This window comes from Ochotona curzoniae, unplaced genomic scaffold, assembly GCF_017591425.1.
Source record: "Ochotona curzoniae isolate NIBS_2020 unplaced genomic scaffold, NIBS_Ocur_1.0 scaffold_3890, whole genome shotgun sequence".
Classification (NCBI taxonomy): domain Eukaryota; kingdom Metazoa; phylum Chordata; class Mammalia; order Lagomorpha; family Ochotonidae; genus Ochotona; species Ochotona curzoniae.
In genome coordinates, this window is record NW_024467115.1 from 42784241 (window position 1) to 42798184 (window position 13944).

General features: G+C 58.6%; 1 protein-coding gene across 1 annotated transcript; it reads right to left on the minus strand.

The window, feature by feature from the left end:
- Positions 1-269: 269 nt before the first annotated feature.
- DLL1 (delta like canonical Notch ligand 1) lies at positions 270-6206 on the minus strand. The gene is made up of 11 exons (XM_040965373.1): positions 6153-6206; positions 5762-6055; positions 5267-5327; positions 4920-5177; positions 3295-3355; positions 3067-3197; positions 2782-2951; positions 2474-2690; positions 577-1381; positions 354-471; positions 270-275 (listed from the first exon to the last, which is right to left on the minus strand). The coding sequence occupies exons 1-11, from the start codon at positions 6204-6206 to the stop codon at positions 270-272; spliced, it is 2175 nt and encodes a 724-aa protein (XP_040821307.1).
- Between the last annotated feature and the right edge of the window lie 7738 nt (positions 6207-13944).

The following is a 13944-nucleotide window of genomic DNA, read 5'->3' on the forward strand; positions in this document are numbered from 1 at the left end:
CCTCAGGCAGTATGCGCATGGTCGGTGCTCACCAGGTCACACATGCCTGCGGACACAACAGCCCATAGTGCAACAGGGTGACATGAAGGCAGTGCGGCGGGTGGCCAGCCCCTGAAGCCCCTGCAGCCTTGGGAGAGAACCAGCTCGAGCTGGGGGCTCCTCAGCAGCAGCCCTGGGCGCCTCCCTCACCACTCAGCAGCATTCGTCGGGGCAAATATCCTGGGAATTTCAGGGCAGAGAAACGGGGATCTCACCACCTGGCTTCCAGTCTACACCTGAAGACAGAAGGGAAGTGAGTTCAGGACATGCCCTGGGGTGCCCGTCTGCCCGTCCGCCTGGCAGGCGGCACCAACCTCGGTGGCGATGACGCACTCGTCCTTCTCCTCCGATATGACGTACACCGACTGGTACTTGGTGTCCTTCATGCTGGGGTAGGAAGGGTCAGGTCTTCGCCTCTCTGTGGCTTCCCCACTGGAGAAAATCAAAGAACCACAGTGAGAACACTGGCCTGTGCTGGTGGTCAAGGTCCCAAGGCCGCCCTGCTGTGCCCACCCCTGCCCAACCTACAGCACGCACCCCCTGAGTGTGGCAGAGCTGCCCTTCTCCTCCCCGGTACAGCCCTGGGGCTGCCCCTTGATGTCTGGGTGCCCAGGAGTGTCACTGCTGCCGGTATCACTGCCTGTGAGGTCTGGCACCAGATTATAGTCCACAGCAGGGTAGCGGGCTCGGAAGCCATTCCTGTCGGCGGCGCCGTGGTCCCCCTGGAAGTCAGCCTTCTTGTTGGTGTTCTTGATTTGTGCAGGCCCAATGACGCTCACCGCCAAGTCCTTCTCCCGCTGACAGCTAGCCAGGTTGTTCATGGTCCCTGCCTCGCCCCGGCAGGGATCGGCAGGTGGCCGGCGCTTTTGCAGCCGTAGCCGCATGCACACGATGGTGGCAGCACAGCCCAGCAGCAGCATGAGGACCAGGATGATGCCGGCACACACAGCCACCCAGGGGAATGGTCCACCCTGGCTTTCAACCAACTTCTCTGTGAGGTCCACTACCACGGGGCCCGGGGGTGGCTCTGGCAGCAGGAATTGGCAGTTGGGGCCACCGTAGCCCTGGGCGCACTCGCACAGGTACCGGTGTCCTCTCTCATGGCAGGTGGCCCCGTTGTGGCAGGGTGCGTGCTCGCAGCGGCTGACAGGGGCACTGCAGTTCCTGCCCATGTAGCCTGGGGGGCAGGTACAGGAGTAGTCATTGACACCGTCCCGGCAGGTGCCTCCATGTGAGCATGGTGAGGAGGCACAGTCATCCAGATTGTTCTCACAGTGCCTCCCAGAGAAGCCCGCTGGGCAGCGGCACAGGTAGGCGTTGCCAAGATCTACACAGGTGGCACCTGTAAAACAAAGGTTACAGTAGTCACAATACATCCTCACACACACACACCCTCACACCACATGACAGCACTGAACAGTCACACTGTGACCTCACCCACACAGCCTTCCACCATGTGGGTCCCAGACACAGCACATGCACAGCAGTCACAGTGTAACCTCACACCCTCACACCACATTAACAACACATGAACAGTCACACTGTGACCTCACACTCACACCCTCACACCACTTAACAACACATCAACAGTCACACTGTGACCTCACACTCACACATTAGCAACACATCAACAGTCACACTGTGACTTCACGCAGCCTCATACTATGTGGGTCCCAGCCACAGTACATGAACAGTCACATTGTAACCTCACACACCCTCACACCACATCAACAGCACATGATACTATGTCCTCACACAGCCTCACACCACATAGACAACACATGAACAGTCACACTGTAACCTCACATACCACACGGACAGCACATGAGCAGTCTCACACCCTCACATCACTTGGGTCCCAGACACAGAACATGAACAGTCACACTGTGACCATCACACGCACCCTTAAACAATCTCTGTGTCAGCAGGTCCCCAGAAGCACCAGACAAGCCAAAGACACGGAGAATCCTGGACAAGTTCAAACTGCAAGAGGAGGCTCTGAGGGGCCAGGTTCGGCTACACAAGCACAAACTTCCCAGAGCCTGTGCTCCAGCCATGAGCCCTAACCACAGCTCTGCACAGAACTCTGTTCCCACAGGGGGTCAGTCACCATCCCAGCCACCTGGGAGTTAGTCACAGAGGACAGCACGTTCACCCCTGGGAACAGGCACCAAGACGGGCCCTGCTGTCCATTTGTCCTGGGCACCTAAGCAGGGGATCCCCATCTAGGCAGAAACCAGTCTGTGTCACAGGGTGAAGGCACACAGGGGTGGGAGAACTTGCTCCTGAACAGGGGGGCTGCGGGCAGTCTGAGCCTGGGGTTTGTGTGGCTCCCCATCAGTGTTCCTGAGAACAAGGTACCCACACATGGTATCCTCCACAGGACATTCAGGGCACCCACCTCCCTGACCCATGCATGGTTTCTCGCCCTCACCGTTGGAGCAGGGTGAGGAGCTGCAGGCATCTGTCTTCTTCTCGCAGTTGAAGCCAGAGTAGCCCAGGGGGCAGTGGCAGGTGTAGCCACCTTCAGGGTTGTCTGTGCAGCGGCCCCCGTTGAAACAGGGGCCATCAGCGCAGGTCATGGCACTCAACTCACAGAGCCTGCCATAGAAGCCAGGTGGACAGGTACAGGAGAAGCTGTTCTCCAGGTCCTGCATGAGAGAGGATAGGAAATGCTTTCCAGAACTGCCAAGGCATAGGTGCTGGACCCCTGGCAAAGGCCAGCCCTGGACCCTGCCTCACCGTGCAGCTGCCGCCATTCCTGCAGGGGCCAGCCTCACACTCGTCTGTCTCCAGCTCGCAGTTAGCACCCGAGTAGCCTGGCCGGCAGGAACAGGTGTAGCTGCCCTGGCCTGTGTTGGTGCAGGTGGCCCCGTTCCTGCAGGGCTTGTGGTGCGTGCAGTAGTTGAGATCTATCGGGGCACGTTGGGTGGGGGAGGAGGAGAAAGAAAGGGCAGGGTCACTCACGGGGAGACTTGCCTCTCTGACGGTCATGCACAGGGCAGGGGAGTCCAGAGCTGCCCTTACCTTGGTTGCAGAAGAGGCCTCCCCAGCCCTCCTGGCAGTTGCACTGCCAGGGCTGCTGGCAGGTGCCATGGAGACAGCCAGGGTAGCGGATGCACTGATCACAATATCGGCCCTGCCAGCCCACTCTGCACCTTGGATGGAATACGGCACACTCAGTGCATCCAGTCACGTGGCAGACACCCCCACCCCACGGCAGGCAGCATCAACCCCGAGGACACGCACACGTACTTGCACTCGCCTGGCCTGTCGCAGAAGCCGTGCTGCTCGTCGCACCCCGGGAGGCAGATTGCTGTTGTGGAAGACAAACAGAGCTGAGCCCACCCACCGGGGGTGACCGCGCCCCACCCCCGCCACTCCCGTCCACTCCTCCCTGCCACACAGTGGCTCAGGACAAAAGGGCTCTCCGGAGCCCCCTCCCCTTTTCTTCCGAGAGGGTCAGAAGTCCTCTCTTCCCTTCCCCCACTCCCGGTTCTGCACACAAAGCTCCACCCCCCACATCCAGAACTGTAGATAAGAGTGGACAGCTGGCATGCAGGGTGCCAGGGCCGGACAGCTGCTCCATTGTGTCTCCTCTCCCAGCAGCTGCCCCAGCCCAACAATGCGCTCCTGCCCCACCCCCACCCTATAGGGCCAGCAAGCACAAGTGCCCTGCGTGTGTACACACACGTACACACACACGCACACGCCTAGCATGTACACCAGCACACATGCATTGTGCACATATGTGTACAAACATCAAGAATGTACACACATACTACGTATACACCTGTGCATCCAAGGTTACACGCACAAACACCAAACATACCGCATATACACATATGTACAAACACAAACCACACACATGCACACATACACCAAGCATATGCACACACATGCAAACATCAAGCATGTACACACAGGCACGTACATGCACACCAGGGTTTCACACACACATACACAAACCAACTGTGTACAAACGCAACATATACACATAATACAAGTACACATATCACACATATACACACAAAGCATGTAGCCACAGCATTACAATACACATGTACACACATACACATACCAACACCAAGCACACAGACACACACATATACCACACGCATAGCCAAGCATATAGACACATAGTATGTGCATACACACACATCCAGCATGTACTCACACAGACAGGCACACACATACACATATGCAGACAGGCAGGCATACACTTGAGTGCACAGTCAGCATACACACATGTAAGCAGAGACACACATGCCATACCCCAGCATGCCTTTGTAAACACACACACACACCCCTTCTGCCAAGCGCAGGCAGCCTGGGCTGCCCATCTCACAGAGATCTAATCTACGGCACGCGAGCTCGGACTCCAGTGTATGAACAAGTCAGCGGAGCAGAAAAGGTTGGGGCGGGGCAGGCCATGCGACCAGGGTGCCCTGGGGGGCCAGAGGCAGCGGCTGTGGCTTTGAGCTGGCTCAGTGTGCCAGTGACAAAAGGAAACATCACCCACCAGCAGCGCCGCAAGCTCCTGAGGCAGAACCAGCCGGGGACCCAGGCAGCTTAGCCTGGCGGGGGGCATCCTGGTATTCCAGGCAGGCAAATACACACCCTCCCCAGGCCAGCAGCCCAGCCCCTCCCTCTCCCTGGGGCCAGCCAGATCCCTACCCATGCACAAGGCACATGCCACGGACCTGAGTGCGCACGGGCTGGAAGCAGGTCCCATGCTCCCTTCCTTCCCACACATGTCCCAGGCTACACCAGACACACTTCCTGGCCCCTGGCCTGCCTGGGCACCCACGTGCAACGCAGTACTGTCCCTCTGCTGACGCTGACTTGAGTTTCTGAACCCTGTCTGTCCAGGCACTCACGTTCCGTGCAGTACTGGCCTTTCCAGCCAGAGTTGCAGACCTTCTCGCCCCGCTCCCCGCAGGTGAAGTGGCCGAAGGCATCGTCCCTGGGCCGGCAGAACACAGAGCAGCCCTCGCCGTAGTAGTGCTCGTCGCACACGAAGCGGTAGGAGTACTTAAGGTCGGTGCGGCCATTGCTGTGCAGGTCCTGGGACCATTCCTCGCCCACGGTCAGGTGCCTCTGCGTGGCCAGGCGACTGATGAGACGCTCTGGATTCTCTGTGCAGAAATCGTGGGAGTTGGCGCCCAGAGGGTCCACAGGGCCTTCCATGGGCGGCAGGACAAGTCGGGCAGCAGGGTTTGTTTACCTGTAGCCAAGTCATCCGGGGAATCCGTGTGCAGGGCTTCAATGATGAGGGAGAAGGTGCCCTGCGGGAATGCGGGCAAAGCAGAGAGGTGAATGCTGGCAGAGCCGGGAGAAGAATGCAGGGCTGCAGAGGGCGCACCTGCGGGTACAGGGGCCCGGCTGTGGGCGAGGCGCTGGAGCCGCGAGTGCTTTTCCCTTGAGCGGAGAACCACTGAAGTAGACAGGGCATGAATATGCCCAGGTATGAGGTCCTCCTCGCTTAGTACTCTCGCTGGCAGGGTCATCCCTGACCTGAAGGCCACACCTGGACTTGGGGGTCCAGACGTCCCCGCCATCTGCCTCCATCCTCCCCACCCCTGCCCTTGGTGCGCACGCAGGCGTGGCCTCCTTGCAGGGCTGGTGCGAGGGGGTGTTTCCAAGGTCCCCCTGCCAAACCCTACTCCCCGAGTTGCCCCTCATCCCCGCCCCTCCTCCCCGGGCACGCGCCGGTGCTCACCGGCCAGGTGAAGCCGAAGGGGAAGCGGATGGGGTTGCTGAAGGCGGGGTCGGCACCCGAGCCTTCGGGCAGGCTGAAGGAGTCCACGCCCAACACGGGAGTGACGGCACTGCCGTAGGTGCAGGGTGGCTCGGGGGACACGCTGGCCTGGTAGTGCTTGAGGCACACGCGGAAGAAGGTCCGGCAAGCGCACGGCGGCCCCGTGGCAGCGCGGCAGCAGCTGCGGTTCCCCAAGAGCCCCTTCTTGTTGACGAACTCCTGAAGCTTCAGCTCGAACACCCCCGAGCTCCAGACCTGGCAGGCGGGGGAGGGGGCGTGAGCCGCGGGAGCCAGTGTGGATTGCGGGGATGGGAGGATAGAGGGGGAGAACGCCGCAACCCGTGAGACCCACCTGGCACAGCAGAGCCGAGACCATGGCGAGGGCCAGCGCGCCGCGGCGGCCCATGGCACCCACTTCTCGTCCCTTCCGCCGGGCCGCGCTTGACGCCAGGCTCCTTCTGCCCAGTGCGGGGTGCCGGCCGCAGTCAGCGTCCCAGCTGCGCAGGCGGGTCGGCGTCGTCGCCTTCCTGGTTTTGTCTCGGGCGTCCCGGCTGGACCGAGGGAGGAGGGCGCGCCCGCGTACGCGCGGCGGAGGGAACCTCGCAGCCGACCCGAACGCGGTTCTGCGTGTCCCGGCGCGGCGGTGATTTGGCCGCGAGCGCAGACGCTACCTGGGTGCCGGCGGCCGTGGCGGCGGCCGGGCAGTGACCGTGTCAACGAGCGTGCAGCGTCCGAGCCTCCTGCGCCACCGCCGAGGCCCGCGTCTCTCGGCCCGAGCCAGCCAGTGCCATCCGCGGCGGCGCGCACAGGCTCGCCGGGCGTGGGAGGCGGCTCCGCGCGCTGCCCGCCCCGCTCCGCCCTGGCTGGGTCTCCGCTGCGCCCTGGCCGCGCCGGCGCTGCGCCCGCGCTTATATCGCGCCGGCCGCCCGCATGGCTGATGAGATGCAAATGGGCAGCCCCCCAATCTGGCGAGCGCGGCCACAAAGGAGCCACTTTTCCAAACCCGGCGCTCAATGGCTCGCCAAATGGTCAGTGAGCTGTAAAATGTGCAACCCGCCCCCGCTCCCGCCCCCTCCCGCCCCCGCCCCGCACGGAGCGCGCTCATTTACATTCCTGCGAAACGCTCGCCGCCGGAGCCCTGGCGCTCGCGGGGCTGGAGCTGCCGCCCCGGGCCCCTCGCGCTCACCCGTTGGCGCACGGACCCTGCCGGCAGTACCTCGGATCCCCACCAGCCCTGACCGGGCTGTGACGCCCCCACGGGCTCCTCGCCCCCGCCCCGGAGATTAGGGAGGCGGCGGCACAGCGCGGTGCGGTGGTGGTGGTCAGGGCGGGAGTCGGGTGGGGGGTCCAAGTTCGGAGTCCGAGGTCCCGAGCCCCCTCTGCTGCGCAGGCTCTGACTGAGGAGGAGCCGGGAGACGGGGGCTTGGAAGGACAGGGGTGGGCGGGGCGGAGGGCGGCGGCAGTGCCCCTGATCTCGAGAAGTTTGGGGAGGTCGACCGGGATTCACCTCCTGGCGGAGGGTGGTGAGCGCGCATCTGGAGCGTAACCCCTCCCCCACGGGGACCCCGGCGTCTCTGCGGCCTCGGGTTCCAGATCGCCCAGGGTCTTTGGGGGTGGGGTCCCCCCCCATCCCTCGCCCCCGAGCCCGGGCTGCCCCTCGCCGGTACGCGGCCGCCTCCTTCCCCAGGTCTCGGCCCCGCTCTCCTGGGCATTCCCCCCGCGGCCTCCCCGGCCTGGTAAAGAGTGGGCTTGGTGTGTGTCGCTCGCGTGGCTGTCATTAAGGCAGTCTGTTATTGTGCGCGGCTGTCACTGGCTCTTTGTGCGCTCAGCTGTATGGTAATGTGGGCAGCACCTGCTCCGCGCACAATGCCGAGCGGGCAGCTCCCCTCCGCGCGCGCCGCGGCCTCCGCCACAATGTCCGGCACATGTTGCGGGAGCCCCTGGCCCGGCGCCCCCGCCCCCCACCTTTACACAACCGTCACCTTATTAGGTTTCTACACGTCCGACAGACACTGGAACTTTTGTTTTCGGTTTTTAAAGGGAAATGAGTTTATTGGGAGGGCTGAGAACACAGCACCACACAATGAATTATCTAAATTGCGCTCACACTCGCGGGCGCGCCGGGGAAGGAAGCCCGGGGCGGGGGCTCCTGCCAGTGCTCTGGCGTCCAGCTTTGTGCTGGGCCTGCCCTGTGCCACCGCTTTCCTGTCCCGTCCTGCCCCAGAGCGAGCTGAGGCCCAGGACGGCCTCCTGGGGCGCAAGGTGTGGGCGGGGGGGAGGGCAGGACTGCCCTGTGCCCCGGGCAGAAAGATGGCCCGGGTCGCGGTCATCCTGTCCTCAGCCCAGAAAGAATGCCTGGGGCCCTGGGGGAAGCAACCGGCAGCCACAGATGTTAAGACCCCGCTGCTGCCCACCCCCCCCCGCTGCCAACCCCGCCCCCCCCGCATCTCCAGAGTTGCATGATCTGTAGGGTCACTCAGGAGCCCCCCTTAGATCCCCCACTGAGAGCCCCGCAATTCTGTTAGGAGCAAATGGAGCTTTCAGAAGCCCTGACACCTCTGCGGTGGGAGCTAGCCTGCAGATTGGAGCCTGTTCCAATCCTAATTTAATCTTGCCACCTAGTGTCGGCAGCCCTCTCTCACTAGGTCCACATTTCTCTTGGAAGCGGAAAGCCACTGTCTGCGAGGCTCCAGCGCAGCTCCTGGGGGGTGAGGGGCCGGGGACAGAGATGTGACGTCAGAGTCCAGAACACTCTGTGAGGGCCGGAGCCTGGGCATGGGTTTCAGCAAGAAACAAAATATCAGGAACCTTTTAATTAGAAAATGGAAGTGGGGGAGCAGGCTCTCCTGAATGCCTGTTTAGAAGAGGACATAAAAAGCCCCACGCGCAAGGGCCCGGACCTCGGGGGGAAAGCACTTGCCCCAAGTCCTGAACAACCCCCCTCAGCATCAGGCATTTGTTAAACTGACACGGCACAGATTTCTCGATTACAGCGGCAAAGCAGGGCTGAAAGGCGGCGTAAAATCCGTCAGAATCCTGACCAAGGTTCATTCTTTTCCGACTTAATTTATGCCACGCGATTCTATATTGGGGAAATCAAGCAGAAAGCCCTTTTCTCCTCCTCCTCTCCGTCCTCCTCCTCCTCTGCCCCCACCCTCACTTCGGCCGGGGAGACTGTTTAACTTGGGTGTTTCCATGGGGCTGCTGCAGGGTAACTCCTGCACACCAGGAGCGGGATGAACAAAAGAGGGCTGGAGGCCGACTATTCACCCTTTCTCTGCACTTTAATTTTCATTGATTGGGAGGACAAGGGGGGCCCTTGGGGATGGGAGCTGGAGGGGGTGACACGCCTTTAGACGCCATCAGCCCCCTAGCCAGCCATCTGCTCTGAACCAAATGGCGTTTTTTCACTGCGAAGCTGCATGTCTCTATACTCCACAGCCCAGCGCCTGGGACACCCCGCCTGGGAGGGAGCTGCGCCAGAGCTGGTTAAACAGACCAAGTCCCACCTCCCCACACATCATAAATCCTCACCTAGCTCCCTAGGAAAAAACAGGAAAGTTTCTTTTAAATACTTTTTGATGTCTCAGCAAATTCCCTGCCCACACTAGGCTCATCAGGGTTCACGTGCACCCAGTGTCTGCCTGGTGCTGGTGCTGCTGCTGTTTGCCAGGCCCCACCGCAGCTGTGCCCCTCTTCCTGAGTCCCCTTGGGCATAAAGGTGCGGTGGCGCAGTGGGTGGGGGTTGAGGGGCTGTCCCTAGCAGTCCGCGCTGGCTGCATCCCTGCAGGCCAGGTCGGGTTTCCTATGGAGGCTTGAGTGGGCTTGTGTTCCTCAGCCCAGCTGAAGGCTGTATACCCATCACAGAGGTTCTCTTCTCCCCAAGAAGAATTAGGGTCCTTGTTCACAACAACAAAATAAAACACTTCCCGGCAGCAAAGCTGGTGTTGGTCAAACATGCCAGCTTCCCTGAGGAAAAAAAGAGAAAAAAAAAAAAAAAGGAGCAGAAGCAGGGGGCGCAGAGCCTGTGCGTTCATTAGTATTAGGCTCGCATCTCGCCAGCTCTCTGCTTTTAGAATCTGAGCACGGTAGGAAAGCAGTGGCGCGGGCTGGCCAGGACTGCCTGCACCGGGCTCCCTAACCCTTAGCCCAAGGCGGCACTAACCCTCAACTCGGGGAAGACCCCAAGGGACACCAGGCTACACCTGTGCTGAGGCACAAAGTCCGCAGTCCACCCGGCCTCGCAAAGCTGGATATTGGTCGTGGAGCGGGGAGAGGGGCAGGGACAGGTCCCCGCGTGGCGGCCTCACGTACAGCAGGAGGGAGGCGCTTCCCACCCAGCCCGCTCGGGGCGTTCGTTGGACGTGCTTACAGGGGAACACGAACACGGGCATGAGTGGGGCCTCTGGCCTGCCTGCGAAGGCACGCGCGCTTCTGCACGGTAAAGAGCCCGCACAGTCCAGCCGCTGCCCCCGTGCCGCCTCATCTCCATGACAAAGCGCGGTTACCTGCGCCGGCACTGCGGGCGCCTTTGTCCCGGGATCCGATTACGCAGCAGCTGCTCGCGTCCGCCCGCGCCAGGCCTGAGCGGCCTCAAGAAGGCCTTACCGCGGGGACAGGCCACGGTGGGGGCGGGCACGTGGGTTAGGAGCACGCTGACCGAGACCCACACCACGGAGCGGGAGCCCTGAGGGCTTCCTGGTGATGGTGGCATTTGGTACTAGGGACCGTTGAGCAGGCCAGGGGTCGCGGGAGCGTGACCCGCGGGCAAGGGCGACAGGTCCTTGTCGCCCCGGTCCCTGCGCTCGGTACGACTCTGCCCAGAGCGATGAGTGGAAGAAAGGGCCTGCGAGGGTGGCGGGCGCGGCCCCGGTGGCCCACGGAGTCCCTGTGCCTCCGCGCGCCCTCAGCGAGCGCGGCGGGGAACAGATGTGGGCACCTGCGGTGACAGGCCACATATGTTCCCCCCATTCACAGGCATTCAGAAGCCGTTACAATGGGCGGCCTTTGTGCATCGAGTCACTAAATGTATTAATCTGCTCTCCCCAGAGCACCGGCCTGTTTAATTTTTCACCAGCAATAACATCTGATCTAATCCTTAAATCGGTTCCCCAAAGCCGCCCCCCCCCCCCGCGCGCGCCTGCCCACCCCTCCTGAAAACGTGTGAAGTTATTCAACCTTGCACCTGTTGCTGCTGAGGGCGTGGACCACAGCAGCATCTCCTGTGTGTTGTGGCCGGTGGCACACGAAGGACACCGATCATGACCCAGCCCCAGCGCTGGCGCACTCGCGGGTCGTTTAAAATGCACATAAAGTTCCCATTGATCTTTATGTGCATTAAACTCTAGTGGTTATCACAACTGTCGGTCATTAGGCCGCACAGCCAAAAGGTAACATAAATCTCAGATGTAAGACTACAGTTTCCTGAGCAGTTTTGCTGCCTGTCTCCTTTATCTTAGCATCCCTTATTCTCCTTGGTTTGTTTTCAGCCACAATAAGCCCTTTAGCCCATTGTGGCTGTCACAATGCACATGGACATCAGACTGTGAATGAAGACAGACTGTTGAAGGAAACCACACTCTCCCTCCTTCCCCTCCGCGGTATATGAATGGGCCTTCTGCCCTGGCTGCTAGGATACCAGCTTTCCAGGCCCTCCTCCAGTAAATGGGCTGTAGAAAAAGGCCCTAGCGACACACAGCCTGGGTGGAGCTGGAGGGAAAGGGACAGGTTCAGGCAAGATTTTCACTTTTGGATCAACACATTTCTAGATGCTTTCTAAACACTGACCTTACAACCCGTCCGTCCTTCAACTCAGCCTCTCGCATCAGGAAACACAGTGGGAGCAGCAGTCAAGATGCCTCGTTTTCTTTTGGGAATGTGGGGGTGGGGGTGCTGTGCACACAGCCTCATTCCTAACGACTGTGGAGCATTCTCTTTTCTGGACTCACTGGTGTGGGGATTCCTAAGTAGATGTAGTGAGATGCCCAGTTTGCTTACCAGAGGGGAGCCAACCCAGGTCCTGAGTGTTAGCCAGAATCCACCCACCCTTGCCAGCAGAGAGCCCCTCACTACCTCAGTGTGGAGTCTGCCTGCCAACTCGCCAAGAGGACAGGAAGCCACTCTGACTTAGAGCATGTAGGTCTGAGACCAACGCGGCAGGAGTGAACAATCTGTTTTCCTTGGGTCCACTGTGACAGTGGACCTACAGACCTCAGCAGCCTTTCCAGCTCCTGGAAAAGTGAAAATAAAATTTCTTCCTTAAAATTAAGCCTGACAAAATTTGCTTTCTTAGAAGTTCAGTTTCTTTCTTTCTTCTTTAAAGTATTGATTTGAGAGGCAGCCTGACAGAGAGAGCGAGAATGAGATCCTCCTGTCTGTTGGTTTACCTCCCCACAAAAGTCTGCAATGGCTAGGATTGGGCTGAGCCAAAGCCAGAGTCTGAGCTTTATCTAGGTCTCGCACATGGGTGACGGGGCCCAGGAGCCATCGTCTGCTGTTTTCCCAGGTGCATCAACTGGGAGTTGGATCAGAAGTAGAGCAACTACAGCAGTAACTTGGATACTCATATGGGATGCCAGCATCATGGGTGGCTTAACCCGCAGCACAACACTGGACCCAGAAATTCTGCTTCTTTAATGTGAAAACTGAATTGTTAGTCAAGTTTTCTGTTTCTCCTCAGTTCGAGGAATTTCTTGCATAGCGTTCTTTTGCCTCTTTGCTGTGACATGTCTGAAGTGGTAATGTCTTCCATGATCTGTATTTTCTTTCCCCAGGATCAGAACTAGGTACTACAAACAGTTATTGTGAAAGGAAATTAAAAGGTAAATCCATTTGAGTGCAAAACCCTACAGATTGTTTTCCCATAATCTGTCCTTCCCGTGAACTCTCTGGAGCCATGGCGGCATCGTCCTCATTGCCTCTGCTGCTCTCTTCCAAGAACAGCCTGTGTTATTCATGCAGAAATCAAGATTGTCCATGCTTTCCTCCCTGAAAACAGTCGTTTTAATTTTGTCTTGTCTTGTAACTACTCATAGCCGGAGGACAAGTCCTGTAAGAAGCTAGAACAGACCATATGCTTCTGATTGCAAGTAACAGAAAACCCTGTATTAAATGCTGGTTAGTTTAGCAGTTGGGTCTAGGATACCCTTCATCCTTCTACAATGCCATGCTCAGCCTGTGGGTGAGCTCTATCTCCTGGCTGCCTCTCTCTGTCGCTGTCCCAGACATCATAGACACGACAATGTCTGACACCTCTATCCTCAATGAAACACCCCAGGAATATCTAATGTACACAGTATGTTTGTGGTTGTTGCTCTCTGGAATGTGGATTTATTCAAATGAAATTTGGGGATCAATTGGTTTTGTCTACATGGAAATTCAGATCAGCATTCAAGTAAAAGTTCCTTGCAAAGAAATCATGATGTATTTAAAGTGACAACATGTACCAAGAAACATCTGTTCCATGCCTACCATGCCCATTTAATTTTCCATGTTTTCTTCTTCAGTGGAAGGAAGTCTTCCTCTTCAACATCTCACTCTCCATTACCTTCCAGTGTCCACCTACAGGTGTTTGTTGTTTTGTTTTTATTTGTTTTTTGATGATTACTGCTTGAGAAGGGTACATGCCCATGTGGACCACTGATTAGGGTAGGGAGGTTCGAGGAATAGGGGAAGGTATTTGAGACCACTGATTTCAAATTTGTTTCTCAGGGGTTTTACCCTGCCAGGAGGCCACAAGGTCACCAAGGGTGACGACGGTGCTCTTTGGCCATAAGAACCACCGGAGACAAGCTGGTGAGAAATGCCCGTTTATTCAATACAGATCCCAGGGTTATAAAAATTACTGAAGGGGAAGGCAGAAGAGTGCCTTCTGGCAGCCCCCCCCCCCCGCCCACCTAAGACACTGTAATTGGCTATACAACATGTCTGCTTCCCTTGACCCTCTAGCCATGTCAGAGGTCATGTCCCACGTGTATTCCCCTTGACCCTCTAGCCATGTCAGAGGTCATGTCCCACATGAAGGCCTGGAAGCTGTGCCTCATGTCATAGGGAGGTGAGCTCTAAGCCACGCCTACCAGGTAGCAGGCAGCCTAGCGAGCGGTTGCCTTACTTATTCTTCCTGTATCTGGGGTAAGAGAGGAGAG